This window comes from Microcaecilia unicolor, chromosome 6 (genome assembly GCF_901765095.1).
Source record: "Microcaecilia unicolor chromosome 6, aMicUni1.1, whole genome shotgun sequence".
In the NCBI taxonomy this organism is placed as follows: domain Eukaryota; kingdom Metazoa; phylum Chordata; class Amphibia; order Gymnophiona; family Siphonopidae; genus Microcaecilia; species Microcaecilia unicolor.
Window position 1 is genome coordinate 39,118,674 of NC_044036.1, and position 22,419 is coordinate 39,141,092.

The window sequence follows — 22,419 nt, forward strand, 5'->3', positions numbered from 1 at the left end:
TAATAAAACGCACCGTGAACGTTCTGAAGACAACGTTCTGAAGTCACTCAAACACTCCCTGGCTGTAGGGTTCGTGGATTCATGGTGTGAAGCCAGCCAGCCGTCTCTGGCCCGCCCTTGCGTCAAACGTCATGACATCGAGGGCGGAAAAAAAAAACCAAACGGATCGCACCCACGCACGGTGCGTTTTATTATATTACATTTACCTCCGTGGTGGCGGTTCCGGCAGCGCAGCGTCAGGGAAGGAGGCGGCGCTCCCGACGTCTCTAGCCTTCCCTTCGCTATGTTCCGCCTTCTTCTGACGTCAAGGATGACGTCAGAAGAAGGCGGAACACAGCGAAGGGAAGGCTAGACGTCGGGAGCGCCGCCTCCTTCCCTGACGCTGCGCTGCCGGAACCGCCACGGAGGTAAATTTAAAAAGAAAAAAAATAAAAAGGGATGTTGGGGGGAGAGAAGAGGGTGGGCAGTGAAGTTGAACAATGGGAGCGGGAGGGCAGGGGAGTAACGACAGCATGGATGCGAAGGGGGGGGGCAAGGATGCGAAGGGGGGGTGGAGAAGAGGGCGGGCCAGGCTGGGACATGGGAGAGAGAGGAGCATGGATGCAAGGGGGGGTCATGGAAGGGAGAGAGGGGAATTGCTGGAAAAGGATGAATGGAGGGGCAGGGGACAGAGGAGCATGGATGGGCATGGATTGGGAGGGCAGGGCTCAGGGAGAGAGGGGAATTGCTGGAAAAGGATGAATGGAGGGGGCAGGGGACAGATGGGCATGGATTGGGAGGGCAGGGCTCACACTCTCTCTCTCATATACAATGTCTTTCTGACTCACACTCTCACACACTCTGTCTCACACTGTATCACATTCACTCTCTATGTGCCACACAGTCACTCACACACTCGCTTGGTCTCACACACTCACTCTCACAGAGAATCTGTGTCTCACATACACTCTCTCTCTCGCACACACTCACACTTTCACTCTGTCTCTCACACACACACACTCACACTTTCACTTTGTCTCTCACACAGTCACTCACACTTTCACTCTGTCTCTCACACAGTCACTCTCACATACACTCTCCCAAACATACACACTCCGAGGAAAACCTTGCTAGCGCCCGTTTCATTTGTGTCAGAAACGTGCCTTTTTTACTAGTAAATGCATAAATAAGAGTTTAAATGCAGCTACCATGGAGAAAGATGCTGCTCCTTGTTCCAATAAGCCCACCAGTCCTGCCTCTGTGAAGTACTTTCCCGAGCAGATGCCTTCTTCATCTGGTGACACCACATCATCTGAAACTGCAGATTCTTCCAAAACATTAGAGGAAATATTCTGTGGAAATGCAAATTATATTTGAATATTTAAGCGAGGTTACCTGCTGTACTACATCCATTTAGTCCAGGCTCTATGACATTACGCTCTTCACAGTCAGCTGTTCTAATAGTGTCTACAGTAAACAATCACAAGCCTGGGCTTTCGTCTTTATTTGTGTGGGTTCTGTCTTTTGGTGGGGATGGGTGTAACTGACAATATTCTTTAACTGCCCATGCCTGCTCATGTATACACCCCCCCCCCCCTTGCATTTTGGTACAATGTAGGTTTATTTATTTATTTCAGGTTAGGCACAGCCTTACAGAATAGCATTTAGACCCCCTGCTGGCACTTTCGTGGATAACTGTACACTTACACGCATAGTATTCAAACTTTGTAAAATACAGCCCCATAAGATTACTATGTCATGCTTGGAAATATGATTATGTTTCCCCATTACTTCAAAAACATCACTGGCTCCCTATTGAGCAGCGAATAGTATTTAAACTACTCACACTTATCTTTAAGGCCCGTAGGGTTGGACTCCCTCACTACTTGGCAACTCTTACTATTCCGTACTCCCCACTATGAGTCCTTTGCTCTATAAATGACCATCGTCTGATTCTCCCTAACCCCCTTTCCCTTTTTTCTATAGTGCCTCTTTCTCTCTCCCCTTCTTTTTCTCCGCCCCCTCCCCATTTTCCCTCTCATGCAGTTTAGATGAGTACGAGTGCCGTCTTTTATTATAGTTCTTCTCCAACTCTGAGACTTGTTTTTACTCTGTTAAACCGCTTAGATCTGCTAGTTAGGTTGGGTAGTATAGCAAATTTTAATAAACTATAAACTTTACGCATGTGAGGGACACATAAATGCAGGCAGCTACTTTATAGAATCCCCATTCACACGTCTAAGCACTTCCATGCCATATTCCCAGCAAGAAACACGTCTGTATCCTCGCGAAAGTACCTCAACCTGCACTACCCCAACTGTAAAGGTCTGAAGTACAAAACTTATTATGGATCCAATTTCTCCTTCCTGGGCAGCCAACTCTGGAACGCTCTCCCTAGACCTATCCGAGCAATCCATGACCACCTACCATTCAGGAAAGCACTAAAACCCCATTTATTCAAGCAAGCCTACCCAAAAGACCCAGATTAATCTCATGAACCCATCTACCTTACATATACTGAAGAGAAAACGACATTGACCCAGACTCTATCACCTATCTCTACCTACCCATCCATCCTATTACTACCCATCATTACTATGTTATACTTAATTTCCTACTTTACAGAACAAAATTCTGTGTTACCTATTACTATGTAAGCCGCATTGAGCCTGGTTTTTGTGGGAAAGTGCGGGATACAAATGTAATAAATAAATAAATATTATTCCCATTTCATAGCCTGGATCACTTTATACCATCCTGAAGATTGCTCTGCTGAAAACGCATTGCACAGCAAAGGGATCTCAAATGACGATGCACCTCCTGTAATGTGTACCATTCTTACCTGAAATGTCACACAACCCACAGGGAGGTATTTGCGATCCTCCAGCATGCTCAGATACTCGGCCACCAGCGCTGCAGAATGGACCAGGCACTGTGCAGCTTCTGCATGGTTGCTCCTCTCCGAGTGCTTTCCTGCCATGTTCTGCAGCCAGGTCAAGCGCAGGTCAGGAGATGTCTGGTACCCCTTGGCAATTCTGCTCATAAATGAAAGCACATTAAGAACCACTTGTTACAAAAAAGTGGTGCATCCTAGCTGGAAAGGATGTTTTTCTTTAAACGAGAAGGGCTACAAAACTATCAACCAAGGAAGCAATATTAGCAGAAGAGCAACACAACAATGATTATAACATACAAGGCCACAATCTTTTGCTGGATTTGTCAGAGGCAAGTATTCAAAAGGAGCCAAGTTCCTAAATTTGGGCACCTATTTTCAGCCCAACTTAGGGACCTAAATTTAGGACTTCAATTCACGTCCCTAATTTTAGGAGCCTAGCAGAGGAAATGAATGATGACTGCCTACCTTTGATCCCCTGTCCCTATCCACTTTTTAGGCTTCTAAATTAACATGCTCAAGAGAGGAAATTTACCATTTGCCACATTTAGGTACCTAACACTTCAGTAAAACATCCAGATCTTTTTAATATCTGCCTGTGAAACACCAAAAGGGCAATTCTATAACCACATATGTACAGTTACATGTGCAGGTGCCGAGATAACTGGCAATTACATATGTATATGCACCATGCGCTATTCTATAAAATAGTTCATAACTGCAGTGGGGGTGTACATGTGGGCAGAAACATGATAGGGGCATGGGCGTGTAATTAAACTCTGGAATTCCTTGCCAGAGAATGTGGTAAAGGCGGTTAGCTTAGCGGAGTTTAAAAAAGGTTTGGACGGCTTCCTAAAGGAAAAGTCCATAGATTGTTATTAAATGGGGAAAATCCACTATTTCTGAGATAAGCATTATAAAATGTTTTGTACATTTTGGGGATCTTGCCAGATATCTGTGACCTGGATTGGCCACTGTTGGAAACAGGATGCTAGGCTCGATGGACCTTTGGTCTTTCTCAGTATGGCAATATTTATGTACACCTAATGTGCATAAATTAGACAATGCACGTATCAAGGAGCACTAATGCGCAAGCATTTATGCCTGCCACTGACTGGCCTGTTAGGCAGCCAATGCTAACTCATGCTAGATTTCTATAAGAGCATCTTGACACACAGATAACATTACAGAACTGGTGCTCAGTACTCGGCATACATGCATCTACTTAGAGGTGTCCAGTTATAGAACTGCAACCCCCCCCCCCCCCCCACTAAGAGAAAGAGGCTCATTTTCAAAGCATATAGACTTACAAAACGACATAGGTTCCTTGGTAAATATATGTGCTTTGAAAATGAGCCTCTGATCAGCTTTGTACTTAAAAGAAGCATAACGGGTGGGTGTTGGGCAGTTTATGTTCAGAGGCCTCCACCCTATTATTTAAATCTTATATTGGCTCAAAAGTGATTAATACTTAACGCAATAAGCATACTGGCAAGAAACTAAAGAACAATGTTCCATCTGCAGCCTGAAAAGTGCAATAAAGGGGGGAAATGAGCAAACAATATACTACCTGTACATCAAATCAATGAGCATTTCTGGGTCTTCCTGATGTTCCTTCATTTTAACAGTGTCGGAGAGGATCATATGAAGATTGAACACCAGATCCTGGACCTGTGGATTGATTTTAAAAATATATACATAGCCTCTAAGAGTTTATAACAAGTAAAGCCTGCCCCGAAGGGTGTACTAAAACCAAAAAACCAAAAAGGACAGACAAAAAAGTAAAACCCAAATTCCTTCTTACTTAATTATATATCATATATATTATTCCAGTGAACATTAAGTGGGTAATTTTATAAAAGTCTTGAGGATAAAGAACAGTTTTTTATGTGCTCAATTTGGCATTTATAAAGTTGCCTGGGGGTATATGTGAATCGAAGTAGATGCTAGTGTAACATCCTGAGAAATTCAGCAGTGCTGTTTCCAGTCTCAGTAGAGCGTCAGTGTTCTCACTGCTGGTGCTGTTCACTGTAAGCCAGTCAATAGCAGAAATTGTTCGTCAGGCAGTCTTCTTATTAACCTAGCCGTGGCATCTCATAGGGGCAAAGCCAGCCGTATGATTTTATGGAGGGAGGAGCCCACAGTGGACTGAAGGACCAAGGCATTCCCTCTCCCCCTCCGAGTGCATTAAAATACCTTTGCTGGAGAGGATACTGAGGCCCCATCAGCCACAGAAATTTACTGACAAGCTGCCTCCCTCCTCCTCCTGCTATTGCAGGAAAAAGGAAGTCAATGCCTCCAGCCGCCGACTCCAAGACTCCCCGAGTATACTCAGTTCTTGTGCAAAGCATGTTCGAGGAGTCCCAGAGTCAGCGGCTAGAGGTACGCTGTGGCTCACTGTTTCCTACAGTAACAAGAGGAGGAGGGGAGTGCCTCGGTAGCAAATTTCTTTGACTGGCTTGGATTTGGCATCTCTGCCAGCCATTTAACAGGTGCTGCAGATTTGGAGGGGGGCCTGTCCCCCATACAAGTCCAACTCAAGGGACTGTGGTGCCCTAAGCCAACTTTTGGTTTGACACCCCCCTCCTCTCTCACAGGCCATCCTCCCCCTCCCCCCACCATGCAGCATCTTTCCCCCATGTTCCCTCCCCCCGTACAGCATCTGTCCCCCATCTTCTCTCCCCGTGCATCCTCGTTCCCCCATGTTCCCTCCCCCCGTACAGCATCTGTCCCCCATCTTCTCTCCCCGTGCATCCTCGTTCCCCCATGTTCCCTCCCCCCATGCATCTTTCTCCTGTCTTCCCTCCCCTGTGCAGCATCTGTTCCTTGTCTTCCCTCCCCCATGCAGCATCTTTCCCTCATCTTCCCCCCCCCCCCCCCCGTGAAGCATCTTTCCCTCCCCCCATGCAGGATCTTTCCCCCATCTACCCTCCCCCCATGCAACATCTTTCCCCCATCTTCCATCCCCTGGTGCAGCATCTTTCCCTTCCCTCACCCCTGTGCATCTTTCCCCAATCTTCCCTCACCCCCCTGCAGCATCTTTCGCCCCCTTCCCTTCTCTTTCCTATCCCATCCACAACTGTCATGCTTCTATGGGTTGCCGGTAGCGGCAGCAATTTCTACAGGCTGCCTGCCGCTCAACGACCTCCTTGCAGCTGCTAAGCACTAACCCAGAAGCCCCTCCTCTGCTGCATCTTGACTGGGCAGAAACCAAAGTTGCAGCAGAGGATAGGCTTCCAGGTTAGCGCTTAGCAGCTGCAAGGTGGTTGAACAGCAGGCAGCGTGTGGGAATCGCTACGAGCCTGCAACCAGTGGAAGCTACTTTAGGGGCACCGCTGCTGGGTGGGCCTGACCCCAGACTGGGTGGGCTACGCCCCTGCTGCAATAGTGTGTATCTAGGCCTGTCAGCTTGCAGGTGTTGCAGATGGTCCAGAGCTCAGCGGCTCAGTTGGTGGCTGGCCTTGCATGGTTTGATCATATATCGCCCATGTTGCAACAACTGCGCCGGTTGCCTGTGGCACAGCGAATTCAATATCATGACTCCCCCTGCTATTTGAATGCAGCTCTTCAGCATTATGTACCATCGAGGGCGTTTCTGCTAATGCTGGGTTGCTTGTTATACCAGATTCAAGGCGTGTGCGATTACAACTTACAAGAACTGGTGCCTTTTCTGTGGCTGGACCTCAGGTGTGGAATACATTACCTTGTTCTTTGAAAATTCAACAGAACACTGCCTCATTTAAGCAAATGCTGAAATGTTATCTGCTGGACTTTCATGCTGATCGATGATGCTTTCAGGTGTTTTCTTCCTCTTGTACCTGTACTGATTTGTGATTTGTATGGTTGTCTTTTTGCTATATGTATGTTGCGTTGTTACCTACCTTGGGTATAAGGCGGGATATAAATAAACAAAAACATTGATCCCCTTGACTCTGAAATTCTGTTTCCTGTGCAGAACCATCCTCACCTGGTCAGGAAATGTGGTCTCCCTTAACTCCAGATCCTCCTCAGCATAGGTCAGAATAGTCTTGAGAGAACGCCTAAGAAAATCTTCATTGAAGTTCTGAGACGTCCCCACCAAGGATGACAGAGACATGGTCACCTGCATTTTCACTCTGGCAAAATTCTGCAGTGTAAGATTTTTAGAGTCACTATGCATTACATCAAAATTGAGTAAAATACAGAAGGGGTTGACATTCAGCTTGGATTGAAAGAGCAGGAGAAGCTCCCAACCAGTTAAATCACACTGACTGAGCCAGAAAATATTCAGTGGCATTTAACCAGAGACTATACAAATTAGATCAGAGTAACAGTAATACCACAGTTTCAATGAAATTACTCTACTTAAAAGGTGAGGTACCTTGTTACTCTAGTCACGTAAATTGTAGTAGTAAGCAGGGGCGTAGCCAGACCTTGCGGTGGAAGTGGGCCACAGCCTGAGGTGTGGGGGCACATTTTAGTCTGCCACCCCACCGCCCCTCCCACCGTCCTGCCACACCCCACAGCAGCAAACACCTTAGCTGGCGGGGGTCCCCAACCCCCGCCAGCTGAAGCCTTGTCCAGCACCGGTCTTGGGCACCGCCGCGTTCCCTGCCCTACTCTCTCTTCCTCCTGATGTCCTGCATGCTCCTTTAGATGAAACTGAGCATGCTCAGTTTCGCTGAAAGGAGTGTGCAGGATGTCAGGAGGAAGAGAGAGCAGGGCAGGAGACCGGCGCTGGACAAGGCTTAAGCTGATGGGGGTTGGGGACCCCCACCAGCAAAACAAGGGGCCCAGATGAAATTTGGGGGGCCCAGGCCCCCATCTAGCTACACCACTGGTAGTAAGGAAAAAAGCATCAGAAAACCTTCAATATATAGGTGCCTCACAATAATCATCATTGCAACTTCCAAACGGTTTTCCAGCTCTAGGCAATCTCAAAATGGCAGAAGACACCACAAGAACACCCAGATTTAAAGTCTGGCGTCCCATGTCTAAATGTTGAACATATTGACATCATGATTTATTTTTTTACTGTCTTGGATTTGATACATTTTTTTTTTTCCCCTGAAGCAGCTTGGATTGGCGAAACAGGAAACCCCTGTTGGGATTTAAGTGGCAATATTGTTATTCCAAGAAAAGTACTGTGTGATAACATGGATGTGGAAAGTGAGAATTTTGTATAATTTCCAAATCTTATTCAGTATGCATTTTTGCTATATAAAGGACTGTTATGGGTCCATATATCAGTGGAATGTTTTTTTATGACTGATGATTATTGTGAGCCACCTATATACTGAAGGTTTTCCTTATGAATAGGTGTCTCCTTTTGTCTACTGAGGTCTTTTTTTCCCACTTTGTACTACTTGGGCAATCCTTCTGATACAGAGTACTATTGTACAAGTGGTTATTTTTTGAGTGAAGTTAGAATTCTACAGATTCCTTGTGTTAGTGAATTCTATGATAACCCATCCGCTGGTTATTCCATTCTCTTATAAAATCAGGGCAACGTTCAGCCCTAAACTCAGCTAGACTGAAATACTGCCACAAAAAACACAGTGCTACAATACAATAAAAATGTGTTACTGCAAAATAGCACTACATGCTTTTCAAAGCTTGCCTTGTAAGATTATTTTTATTGTATCTGGTTGGCTTAGATGCAGAGTTTTATGGTACTACTGAATCCTTAAAAAAAAAAAAAGGTTCTTTACAAAATCTGGTTCAGCATAAGAATGGTTTGACATGGATTTTATGAGCTTTGGAGACCACACAAGTCATTTCTTTAGAAGTACTTCAAGGCTGACACATTCTTCCCTCACTTTAGGGATTCTGAAACCACTTCTCAGAACGCATACGGCCAGTTTGGTTTTCAGGATGTCCACAATGCAGATGAAATATTATCTGCCTATAATGAAGGCAGTGCATGCAAATCTATCTCATGCACATCCTGAGATCCAGACTGGCTGATCATGTCCAAAGGACTGAGCTGTGGACCCCTGCCTTATGCGCTTCCTCCCTGGATTTTTATTGTCGTATCTGTTTAAACAGCGATGAACAAAACTGGGAGGATTTTCTGAATTTTAGCCTTAAATTCCCATCATTCCGTTATCTGGGAAAAAGCAAAAAGTACTTTCTCTGTTCATAGGTGGGCTCATTTATGAACAGAATACCACGCATTCTCTGCTTTGCTTGGTGAGTTATCACTTGTAATATTTGTGTAGGGGTTTTTTTTTAATGATCATGAGAAAGATCTTAAGTGAATTCGTGCAGAAATTATTCAAGGATGAGTCAAAACACAACTGCTGTTTTTATTAACAAAGCATCCATAAATGCCAAAAAATCAGCAGGGTACAATAAATATTGTTTTTCTTGGTGCCGCGGGAGATCATGCATTCATCACATCAGGGTTTCTTGGGACAGCGGCAATTTCCTTGGCTACAACAAGAACTCATGTGTGGGTCCCATTTTATGGAACAAATTGTCAGTGAAAGTATATCTTTATTAGGATAGTGTGCACTTTTGTAAGCGGTGCAAGGCTTACTTATTTGTGACAGATTATGGGGCAAGTTAGCATATTTTAGGGGAAGGGGATGCCTGGGCTGTTCCAATTTCCCATATGTATTGCTTTAGGCTTTTCTCCTCTTTGCACACCATTTTGAGATTTTTTTTTTGATATAACAGTATATAAGATGCATGCATGCATAAATACATAGATATACAGCAATAATGACATGAAATACTCACGTTCCCGATTTCAAAGTTCTGCCTCATAAGGAGGTAGAGAGAGGCACTAGCGTGTGATCTTATTGTACCAATGCTGCTGCTGCAGTGTCGGAGCAGTCTCAAGCACAAGTCCGCACACTGCTCCGTCTCCTCCTCAAACAGGAGCTCAGGGAACTGCAATAATGCATCATAATTCATTGTTTCATTTGCTGCTCAAGAAAAGCCAGATAAAGTCGCATGTCTCATTTTCAACAAGGCCCCAGTAACAGAGAGAAAATGACACTGTCTCCCAGAGAGTCAGCGGCAAAGGAGAGTCCTGAAATCCTATGGCATTCTGAATAGCACATTGGTTTTGAACTCTCAACACTACTCTTTCTTGCCTCCTCCCTCCTCCCCCCCCCCCCCCCCGGCTTCAAATAAAAGTAGAATTAAGTGAACCATCAGGTTCACCTGGATTTCAAAATTAAATGTACTTGAAAAATGAATACAAGCTTCAGCGTATTAACAGAGCGTGCAGTTTTTGATCTATAATAATAAGCTAGGCAACAGGTTCCATACAAAACTAATAGAGGGGCCCTTTTACTAAGCCACTTAGGCGACTAAGCGCACCCAACGGGCGTCAATTTGGAGTTACCGCCCAGCTACAGCGAGGCCTGGGCGGTAATTTTGTTTTTTTACGTGTGTCCGCTACGTGCTCCGGAAAATAATTTTTATTTTCCTGCGCGCGGCGAAAACCGGACGGTAATCGTCATTCTACACGCGTAGACAATTATCGCACCTGACTGCGTGAGACCTTACCGCTAAGTCGATGGCTGGCGGTAAGGTCTCGGACCCAAACTGGATGCACGTCAATTTTCATTCTGCCGCACGTCCATTTTCAGCCAAAATTTTTAAAAGGCATTTCTTACAGGCATGCTGAAAAATGGTTCTGCGTGCACCCAAAACATGCGCCTATACTAGCGTGGCCCATTTTTCTGTGCACCTTCGTAAAAGGACCCCAGATTCTACTTTTCTGCAACACATGTATGCAGGGCCAATGTTAAATATACTGGAGTCCAAAGTAGAAATTTGGAAGGGGGCCCCCTACAGCACTGGGGCTCAGGGAAACTGCCCTGTTTGCACCCCCCCCCCCCCCCCCCCCCAAACACTGCCCTCAGAATGTGTGCCTTAATATTTATATGTGGGATTCTCCAAATAATTTCTGTTGTTGCAAAGCTCTTGGACCTGCTGACATGTCCTGAAAATCTAGTGTGGATATGTCAACAATCACAAAAGGTAACAGAAAGCACACACAGGAACAGACACAGCAAGCTCATAAGACTTCCATCCTTCAGAAACTAGGATAAAAATAAAAGTAGCAGTCTTTTGCCTGAGAATATTTAAATGGGAAGGCTGGCATCCACAGTAGTACTGCTGTGCGTGTTATATTATTTCAACAGGATGGGGCCACCGTAAACATGGCGTAGCAGAGCTCCAAGGGGTCCTTTTACTAAGGTGCGCTGAAAAATGGCCTCTGCTGGTGTAGACGTGAGTACTGGACGTGCACAAGTCCATTTTTCACCACACCTGCGCAAAAAAGGCCTTCTTTTTTTTTTTAGGCCAAAAATGGACGTGTGGCAAAATAAAAATTGGCGCGTGCCCATTTTGGGCCTGAGACCTTACCGCCAACCCACTGACTTCGCGGTAAAGACTCACGCATTAACCGGGCAGTAATCGTCAGCGTGCGTACACTGCTGATTACCGGCCGGTTAGCACCATGCGGTACAAAATAAAAAATATTTTCTGCTGAACGTTATCGGACGAGCGTAAAATATGGAATTACCGCCCAGGGCTCGCGGTAGTTGGGCGGTATTTCCAAACTGATGCCCGTTGGACGCGTGTAGGCGCCTATGCACCTTAGTAAAAGGGGACCCAAGTTTCTTTCAATAAGCCTTCTTCCTCCTGATGTGAGCATCTAAATTTCAGAGAGGCTACAGAACCCAATGAAACATCGGCAAAGCTGAAACATTTTTAAAGGTAGGCCGGGCCCGGGGCAAGGCCGCCCTGCCTCTGCCCCCCCCCCCCCCCCCCCCCCCCCCCCGGTCTCACCTGCCTGCCTCCACGACTCCGGGCCCCCTGCATTCAAAGCGGCAGTTGCAGATTGCCTCTCTTCTGGCCTTCCCTTCCTGTGTCCCACCCTCGTCTGATGTAACTTCCGGTTTCCGCAAGGGCAGGACACAGGGAGGGAAGGCCTGACGGGAGGCGATCTGTGACTGCCGCTTCGAATGCAGGGGGCCCGGAGCCGAGGAGGCAGGCAGTTGAGACCAGGAATTGCAGTGCTGGTGGCCTGACCCCGGTGCTGGGCCCCCCTTGGAGGCCTGGGGAATTTTGCCCCCGCTGCCCCCCCCCCCTCGGCGGTCCTGAAGGTAGGTTACAGAGCCAACCCACGCATCCATGGACAAAGACATCACTTCCCCCTTGCAACAACGAGACCTGAAAAAGCTCCTGGCAAAAGGGGGGAAAACCAACCTCAGAAACCAGGACAGAAAGGAAGATTTCGCTGAGAGACCTCATAAGGTGGGTTACTTAACTCTAAGCATTCCCACACTCAAGTTCACATGTATTGCTAATGAGTTTGCAACTTACTTTTGTACTTCTGCTCTTTCCTAATCTATTCTATTAGTTGTGTTTTAAATACAGATTCTTTCCTCTGCTTTGTCATATCAAATTCCAAAAGAACTTTACAAAAAAAAAAAAGAATGTGTGGATGTTTATGTTTATTCATTTGCTTTTGTAAATAGGACATCAAGACAGTTAACAGTAATAAAAATAAACAATCAGTTTGCAGTTGAATCAAAATAAAAAAACATTTAAAACAACAAAGGGACCAAACCACCTGATCACAGTCTAAGCAGATGGTGGTTCTCAATTAAATATAACAGTTTATATAACACTCAATAGGTTCCAAAACACATTGAAATGAACAAACCGCAGTGCTTATGGGAAGTTACGTATTTTAATTCAACTGAATCAAGTTTGCTAAGTATTACGATATATATACAAATGTGCAGTGTGACAGAATCCTAGCAGTATGTCCCAGGGGCGTAGCCTGACACCCAATTTTGGGTGGGCCTGGGCCCAAGATGGGTGGGCAGAAGAACTCTGCCTTGTCCCACAAGGCAAATTTGGTCTCTCCTTCTCTCGCCTCCATGCCACATGGTCTCTCAAATATCCCCCCCCCCCCCGCATACGTTTTAAATAGCAGATTTTCACTGGCAACGAGCAGCAACTGATACATACTGCTCATGTTGTTCCCATAGCCTTCCCTCTGGTGCAACTTCCTGTTTCCGCATAGGTGGGAATACGTTAGAAGAAAGGCTGTGGGGCTGGTGCGAGCAGTATGCATCAGTCACTGCTCGCTGCAAGGTATGCAGGAGGGTCAGTTTTTGGCTGGTGAGGCTTGGGGGATCCGTGCCAGCCACATCATAGGTGTGCTGCTACTGGGTGGGCCTCAGCCTAAAGTGGGTGGACCAGGGCCCACCCGGGCTCACCCTTGGCTACGCCACTGGTATGTCCTACTGGTGGCAGGTTTTCATGCTACAAGATCAGGTGTGACCACCACAGCTTTACTAAGGGCCCTGTTCACTAAGGCGTACCCGTAGGGGGCGCTAACATTTTTGGTGTCTCTAGCGTTAGCATGCGCTAAAAATTCAGTGCGCCTACAATGCGGCTTAGTAAAACAGGGCCCTAAAGTTGCCAGTCTCATCCAAAAATATTTAAGCTGGCGCACATACCTTTGAAACGAGGGCTCTCTGTGTTGCGAAGCAGTGCTGTAAATAAAGCGCACTCTGATTGCAGGCCATGCTGTGCAGGAGAGTTTTAAGCACTCCGCCCAGTATACTTTCTTTCGATTCTGTCACGGAAACGGTCTGCAGGAAATGAAAGGCGGTTAATATGATCAATTCAATGAAGCCAAAATAAACAATCAGCTTGCTCTGAATTCAGGCTCTCTCACATTGTACTGCCACAGAAAAAGTAGAAGCAATTTGGTTTGAAGTGACCCCTAAATATGAGCTTTTGTTGGAATGCTACACCAAGGGGTGGATTTTCAGTTAAGACAATTCAGCAGCCAAATAGACCACTCTTTTACAGCTAACATCAGGCAACGTTTCAAAAAGGAAAGTGCACATATGTTTTCCCTTCTAAAAATTGTCACTTAGGGGTGTAGCTACCAACACAGGCTACTGTTAAGATATTTTTACCCTTATATTTACCAGTACTTTAGATTCAGGACAAAAAAAAAAAAAATACACACATATATATATATATATATATATATATATGTAAAAAGTTTCCATATCCTATATAATAATTCTCACCACCAACGTTCTAATGTGGGACTGCCTGTGTCCGTGGCTCCTGGAGTTGCTGAGCTAGGCTCTGTAGCGAGGATGACGTCACTACTACTACTACTACTACTATTTAGCATTTCTATAGCGCTACAAGGCATACGCAGCGCTGCACAAACAGAAGAAAGACAGTCCCTACGTCACTCACAGCTGATTCCCAGGCAGGGGAAGGAGTAGGGAAACACACTCCTCCCCCTGCCTGGGAATCAGCAGTCAGTGCGCCGCTCCCTGCCACTTTGGAGCAAGTGGCAGGGAGCATCGCATTAAAAAACTACAAGCGCGGCACCACAGAACCCCCCCCCTCGGCGCATCACCCAAGCCCCCCATCCAAAGCACATCAAACACCCCCCCCCGGGCACATCAACCCCCTCGCCACCCGCAGCTGCCACTGGTAACACTGTCCGGCCGCTGCTGCTTCTGCTGGTGAGCAGCAGTGGCCGCTACAAACAGGAAAAAAAAAAAACATTAATGTTTTTAAACCTAGCCCAAATCATTCGCAAATGCCCGAGTCTTAAAACGCAGTCTCTGCAGCCGCTCCTCCTCTGGCCTCCACATCACTGCCCCTGGAGTAAGACCCCGGAGGAGCACAGTGATGTGACAGGCGAGAGGAGGAGTGGCTGCAGAGACTGCGTTTTAAGACTCGGGCATTTGCAAATGATTTGGGCTGGGCTTAAAAACATTTATTGCTTTTTTTCTTTTTGAAGCGGCCGCTGCTGCTCAACAGGAAAATCAGCAGCGGCCGGACAGCGTTACCACTGGCAGCTGCGGGTGGCGAGGGGGTTTGATGTGCTGGGGGGGGGGGGAGGGTCACTGGACATGGGTAGCTGGAGGGGGGGAGGGGAAGGTCGCTGGACATGGGTGGCGGCAGGGGGAGAGGAGGGTCGCTGGATATGGATGGCTGGAGGGGGGGCAGGGGAGAGGGAGGTGGGGAGGGGGTCCTGAGACCAGAGAGGTGGGTGTGGGGAGGGGGGCTCACACTCACTCACTGTCTCTCACATACACTCTCTCTGACACACTCCCTGTCTATCACACTCTATCTCTCTGTCACACACACACTGTCTCCCACACACAAACATTCTGTCTCTCACACACACTCACACAAACACACACACACACACACACACTGTCTCTGTCTCACTCTCCGACACACACACTCCATCTCTCACACACACTCTCTCTCTCTCAAACATACACACTCCAAGGAAAAGCTTGCTAGCGCCCGTTTCATTTGTGTCAGAAACGGGCCTTTTTTACTAGTATAGTATAATGTTCTAAGTTTTTATTTTTACCAACTCCACCCAAATTGCATCCAACTGACTCCATAACCCTGGTAGGGAGTGATCTTATATATTCTTTATATATATATATATATATATATATATATATATATATATATATATATATATATATATATATATATATAAAGTAGACATATTCAAGGGCAGAGTTTGAGATTTACATACGTATTTTGCAAAATGCAATGTATCCATGTATAACCCAGCATATGTATATGTGTGTATTTGCAAAAATAAGGGGTGAAGCCATCAATGTAGGCTACTATTAAGATGTGCCGTTTTACTTTATTAGTAACAAGGCCTCACTGCATAAAATAGGACCTGTGCTAAAATAGCATGTTATATCCTAAAATTGTTAAAAATGTTGCCCTGGTGGTTCCTGCTTTGCTACCAACCCAAGTTAGTGTTGGTAGGTTGTTCGCTGCTCTGATTAGATCAGATTTGAGGGCATCCATAAAAGAGGATCTGACTGAGATTCTTTTTCCAAGGATACATTTTTCAAATATTTATTAAAATTATTAAGTGTATAACAGTGTACTGCATATTGTCATGTGACAGCATTTTTTTTTTTTGTTCAAACTTCAAATACAGTAGAGTCTTGATTATTTGATGTAAATGGGACTATCAGGTTGTCGGATACTGAAAAGATGGATAATCTGAGACTTTACTCACTGCACTACATTCCCCTCCCCACCACCACCACACCATTTTCAAATATAAAACAAACATTTTCAAGAAAGAAAAACAAGTACATGAGAACATTGTCCATGGGTGGGAATAATGTGGGATACAAATGCCATAAATAAATAAATAAATTACCAAAACTGAGTTTTACAAATAACAGATTATGGCTGAGTAATAAGTATTAAGTGCATTCACTCTGCTGCCCCTCACTACCTCTCCACCCTCATCTCTCCCTACACTCCTTCCCAGGAACTCCGTTCACTAGGCAAATCTCTCCTAATTACACCCTTCTCCCCCATCGCTAACGCCAGACTCCATTCCTTTTATCTCGCCGCACCTTATGCCTGGAATAGACTTCCTGAGCCATTACGTCAAGCTCCATCCCTGGCCGCCTTCAAATCCGGGCTAAAGGCCTACCTGTTTGATGCTGCTTTTAATTCCTAACCTGTCACCTGCTCGTAACCTTTTATCTTGTCTTCCTCTCTTCAATAGTCCCCTTTTCCCTATGTGTCCTGTCTGTCCTACCCTTATCCCTTGTTGGTCCTATCTGTCTGTCCTGATTTAGACTGTAAGCTCTTTTGAGCAGGGACTGTCTTTTCTCCATGTTCAATTGTGAAGCGCTGCGTACGACCGGTAGCGCTATAGAAATGATTTGTAGTAGACGTAGTAATAGGAGAAAGAAAAAGATCTAAAAGTTTTCCGTTTGTTAAGTCTGGCCGGAGTATACAATGAGGAATAAGAAATAGACTGTTCACATTTTTTTGTGTAGCAAAATCAAGTTCCGCCAGATATATAGACATTCACTTGAGACATATATTTTGTTTCACAAGTTTATGAATGTTATTTGGTAATCCACCTAGTAGTCTTATGATAGAAGGAATATTAAATTATTTAAAACTGGCACTATGGACAGAGTAACTGCCAGACTGGTAGTTGGTCTTTTTCTTTCATTATTACATTATTTAAAACTGGCACTATGGACAGAGTAACTGCCAGACTGGTAGTTGGTCTTTTTCATTCATTATCTACTGTGTTCCTATACAAGCATTTGAAGTAGAGAGTTGCACGGGGACAGAAATCCTACCCATCCCCGCCCGTCCCTGCTGGAATCTTACCCATCCCCACCAATCCCCGCTGGAATCTTACCCGTCCCCACCCATCCCCGCAAAAATTAAAACCATCCCAACCCGTCCCCACCCGTCCCCGCAAGAATTTAACCCATCCCCACCCATCCCCGTAAGAATTTAATAGTACATAAAAGAAAGTTCCAGTCAGCTCCCTTTCTGGATTTGAGCCACAGCACTGTAGGCAAGGAAGGAATGGAAGTTGGAACTTGGAACACTCTGGTGCGCACATGTAAGATTTGTCTCTGATTCACTGGCAGTGTGTGCTGAGAGGCCGCCACATGCACGCGCCAGTAGGTCAGGTGACATCTGATTCTCGTGCCTGTGTCAGAGCTGAGGTCTGTGCACCAGCCTGGGAGCAAAGAGGATTAACAGTAACATAGTAAGTGACAGCAAATAGACCTGAACGGTCCATCCACTCTGCCCAATAGTCACACTCATGATCAATTCATCATTAAATCAACGAGTGTGATATTATATACTTGATTATGGTCTTTCTTTCGTGTTTCTGGAACAAAGACCACAGGAGTCTATCTGGCCCCATCCTTATGTTCCAACTGCTGGAGTTGCCATCGAAGCCCACTCCAGCCTATTCATGTTCTCATTTGTGGGACACAGACCGTAAAAGTCTGTCCAGCACTGTCCTTATGTTCCAGCCACTGAAGTTGCTGTCTAAGCCCTTTCCAGCCCATCCTACACCAGATTGCCATGTATGAGACACAGACCATACAAGTCTGCCAGGTATCAGCTCTAGTTCATCACAGCCAGAGTCGCCATCTAAGTGTCACTTGACATATCCACACACATGCAGCCATTTAAGGTTAGCTTTTATATAACTTCCATTTTCTAATTAGAGATCCTCTGTGTTCATCCCATGCCTTTTTGAATTCCGTCATCATTTGTGACTCTACTACCTCCTTAATGGAAGACTTTCCACATTTATGCTGTTAAAGCAAGGAAGAAGAGGAGGAAGAGACAGCACTCAAATAAATTGGTATTCGGTAGATGAGAGGCTGGTGCAGGTGCAGCTTACACTTCCACGGGAAGCCCACAGAACTGGTTCCATCCCCGCGGGAACCCCGCAGGAACTGCCTCCGTCCCCGCGGGAACCCCGCAGAACTGCTTCCATCCCCGCGGGAACCCCACAGGAACTGCCTCCGTCCCCGCGGGAATCCCGCGGGTTCTGCGGGATTCCCGCGGGGACAGAAGCCGTGCAGCTCTCTAATTTGAAGCCTTTCATTGCCACATATAACCGACAGCTGCTTTCCCTTACCTGAACAACTATTTCCAAGGTATCCAGAACAATCAAGTTGGCTTCAGTTGCAAGATTACCATCTATAAGTGCTTCATGCTCTAGCTCTGCTCGTGATCTTAAAAATGAGAAAACACAGCCATTAAGGTAAGCCAACATACTTCACGAAACATTACTTTTAACCAAAAGACAGACAACTACAGATAGTAAAAACTGCACACGGCTACCGAGAGACAGTGCAACAGACAAATGCTGAACACTAAGGCTGCCTGAACACTGGCTGGAGAAGCAGGCAAGAAAAATTCTGACCATCTGAGGAACACAGGGTGGGTTTCCCCCAGGAAAATTCATTTTCAAAGCGGTCGCATAATTTCTGTTCAATGTTCCACAAAAACTATAGCGTTGTGGGTAATTTTATAAGGCAGGTCTGCGGGTAAAGCATCATTTTACACACAGAAACGGTGTTTATAAAATTGCCCAGAATACCTATATTTACTTAGTTCTGCATACTTTTTACCCACAACAAAGGCATTTCCCAGGGACTTAGATGCGATTATATAAATATACATAGATGCAGGTAAAATAAACTGGGACATAATATGAGCAAAGAAGCGAGCAGGTTATCAGTGTGGGTACCTTCATTCTGGAGGCCTAAGTACCTTTTACAAAATATGAAGAATTTATGGGCATATCTGTCCTATTATAAAATCACCTTTTTAGCTAGCATCTGGATATACACCATATACCCTCCAATATAAACCGGAGATTTCTGGGCCAAAAAATGGTGATCTTGGTTTGTTTTTGAGTCTGTCTGAATTTCCCCCCCAGCAGAGTTTCTTCCTGCACCCCCCTCCCCCCCCCCCCCCCCCCCCCCCGCCAGTGGTTGTCAGCATTTCTTCCTCCACATCAGCCCTACCCACCCAACTCCTTGTGGTTACCGGCATTGCTGCAGTTCCTACCTTCAGCTGACACTGACAAAGAAATGCAGGTCTGCTCGCTCTTGCCCTCTCTGGAGGACGGGAGCCAGTAGGTCTTGAGCACGTGCAGATGCTCAAGGCCCTGCACCAGCCCAGCTCACAGCTTTCTTTGTCAGTGTCAGCCATTAATGCTGATATAAAACAAATAAAGAAGAAAATTTAAAACATCAGCATTAATGCTATTTATTTCAAACAAATTTAACTTGAAATTTAACTCAAACAAATTTCAAGTTAAATTTGTTTGAAATAAATGCATTAATGCTGATATAAAACATATAAAGAAGAAAATTTAAACATATATCATTTGAAAATTAAACAATTTCCCGCTTCCCGATGAAGAGGTGGGTGTGTAATTCTCACCGTATTAAGAAACGAATTAGTGAGTGTCACCACTGAGGTTAGCGGTAAAAATCTTCCTTAGTGGGAGATTATTGGGATTTGAATGCTTGTCAGCTCCCTAAAAGAATGTTGTGCTAGTGGAATGTATATATATTGTACGCATGTACACACATGCTTTATAAAACATATATAATCACGCACGAAGTGCAGTGCTCAATAATCTGACCAAGCCATGAGATAGAAGGAGAGAGAGGCTAAAAAACAAACAAACAAACAATTTTTGGAATGGGAGGGGTAAGTGGAGTAGGCATAGCTAGAGAAGACCGCCTCAGAAATGGGGGAAAGTGCCAGAGGAATCCGGACAAGTTAACCTACACTCTGATAATTATACTGAGGGGAGAGGTAGAGGGACGCCATGAATTTAAAAGTTGGTTTAAGAGGATAGAGGGGAGGGATGTGGGGGAGGGAGGATGGGGAAATAGTTTTGAAAAAGGTAAGATTCTATGTAAATTGAAGGGTTACATGCAATAATAGCTTGGAAAAGTTTTGTATGAAGAAAAACATTCAGAAGTCTCGTCGGTAAACATTGTTGGGACTTAAATGAGGTAATAAAATACAGAGCAAATCACGAGACACAATTATTGGAGTTTAATATGGAAGTTTATGGGTTAAGATAGAATTATCTGTTATTAGACTTTTATTGTATAACAAAGAATTGCAAGTAATGCGTCTTCATTCATAACAATAGTTAAAACATAAAAGGTAAATACAGAATAGGGTCTGGGGGGAGGGAGGGATAAGTGTTGTATTTCAAAATTGGATGGCTGTACACAATTGTTGCATGTTTGAAGTGCTGTTCCACTGAGTTCTGTACAATTGTTTTGAGAATGTTATGTTTAGGTGGATTGGTACTTTTGGAGATGTCATCAATAAAAACTGTCGAAAATGATAAGCAGAGGGGAAAGAGGGAGGGTTAGGGGGGATGGAAGAAACTGTCAAAAAGATTGATGATGGACTTTATCATTGCATTTCTATTTTGAAAGTTTGCTGGTGGCATTTACGTTTATGCCAGATATTGGATGTAGTTATCTCTGTCATCAATAAAAATGTTAAAATATAAAACATATATAATCACAACTCTGCTTCCCACCCCCCTCCCAAACTATGTCTTTCGAACATCTCTGTCTTGTGTGTGTATATAAGTATATGCAATCTTCAAAACTCTAACTCTTCAACAAATATTAAACTCAAAGAACTTAAATTGTAACACATCCACTTAGGAGTATGATAAATTCTGGGAGGAAAAAGCCTCAGATCCCCTACCTCCACCCCGTACATGTCTTTAGAATGGTGGTAGGTCTTATTGGAGTATGTTAGCGTTGCAGGCGTAAAAAACCTCCACAGAATAAAAGATCATTAAAACTCCATATAGTGTTGATGCATATGGTAACCCAGTGATTTCCAAACCTGGTCCTGGTGGCACCCCAGCCAGTCAGGTTTCCAGGATACCCACAAAGAATATTCATGAGAGAGATTTGCGTGCACTGCCTCCACTGCATGCACACCTACCTCATGAATATTCATTGTGGGTATCTTGAAAACCTGACTGGCTGGGGTGCCTCCAGAACCAGGTTTTGAAACCACTGTGGTAACCCATAAACATAGCCTTTGGCCCTGATATTCAGACTGTGGGAGATAGCCAAGCTGTTTCCAGCAGACCGCGCTAAACCCGTATATTCAATGCAGGGCCATTTCTAGTGACCGGCACTGAGTATCCGGTTTAACTGTGGCTGGTTTCACCTTAACTGGCCAAGCCGATTTTCAGCGCTAGCCGGTTAATTTGGAGCCGGCCAAATTATGGTGGACAAATATGGCCGCCAAACTTAGCCAGCTCTAAGCTGAAAATCGTGGGATAGCCAGTTATATCTCACGATATAACCAGCTATCTTCAAGCCGCTAACTGGCGACATTCAGTGCCGGATAGCCAGTTAGGTACCATTTCAACTGTCATTTCCCTTTAAAAATCAGGTGGCTTATCTTAAAAAAATTGTAACTTGAAACTTTTCAACTCCAAACTGCGGATACACCAGCTGCACAATTCTATAAAAGGCTTTTCCCATATAAAAAACACAGAATTTATGCTTGGAAAAACTTTATAAAATTAAGCCCCCCAGTCATATATATACATGTTTAGGCATACTATTGCGCTCCTATAATAAACCTTGCTTCCGATATTCAAAGGTATTTACCTGGCTAGCACTTGCTGCTAACCGGATAAATACCGTCCAGATGAATATTCAACAGCACTAATCCAGATGTTATTCAGCTAGCTGCGATATTCAGAGCACTAACTAGAAAGGACAGCAAAAAGGCTGTCTAACTTTATGCAGTTAGTGGTTTGGATATTGCCACTAACCGGACAGTACTGATCTCCAGATATTCAATACCAGTCAGCATGCAAATAACGGGTGCTGAATATCAGACAATTTTTTTTTTTTTTTTTGCTTACGGCAGCCGCTGTTGCTGACTGCCACCAGTTTAATATCAGCCACGTAGATCCTCCACTGTGTTTTCAAACATCCTAACTTCTGAAATGTGAGGAAATTAATCACCGTCGTTACAGCTAACAGAGCATCTTGGATCCACAATATGTAGATATAGTAAGCACAGAAAGTGCAATCATATCAACAGGCCCCAGAAATACATGGTGGACAACACTAAACGCAGAAACAGGAGTTTGGGATGCATTACAAACAGCATTTGCTACTGGCAGCTGAAACACCAAG

General features: G+C 44.9%; 1 protein-coding gene across 9 annotated transcripts in view; it reads right to left on the bottom strand.

The window, feature by feature from the left end:
- Nucleotides 1-22,419, bottom strand: part of DOCK7 (dedicator of cytokinesis 7) — a 279,528-nt gene that overhangs the window by 42,736 nt on the left and 214,373 nt on the right. For all 9 annotated transcript variants that reach the window (XM_030206645.1, XM_030206644.1, XM_030206640.1 and 6 more), the window contains 7 exons: nucleotides 18,339-18,435; nucleotides 13,348-13,482; nucleotides 9,596-9,748; nucleotides 6,840-6,998; nucleotides 4,443-4,543; nucleotides 2,822-3,014; nucleotides 1,188-1,331 (listed from right to left, as the gene is read on the bottom strand). In XM_030206645.1, coding sequence (XP_030062505.1) covers nucleotides 1,188-1,331; nucleotides 2,822-3,014; nucleotides 4,443-4,543; nucleotides 6,840-6,998; nucleotides 9,596-9,748; nucleotides 13,348-13,482; nucleotides 18,339-18,435 — 982 coding nt within the window. The remainder of the gene's footprint in view (nucleotides 1-1,187; nucleotides 1,332-2,821; nucleotides 3,015-4,442; nucleotides 4,544-6,839; nucleotides 6,999-9,595; nucleotides 9,749-13,347; nucleotides 13,483-18,338; nucleotides 18,436-22,419) is intronic.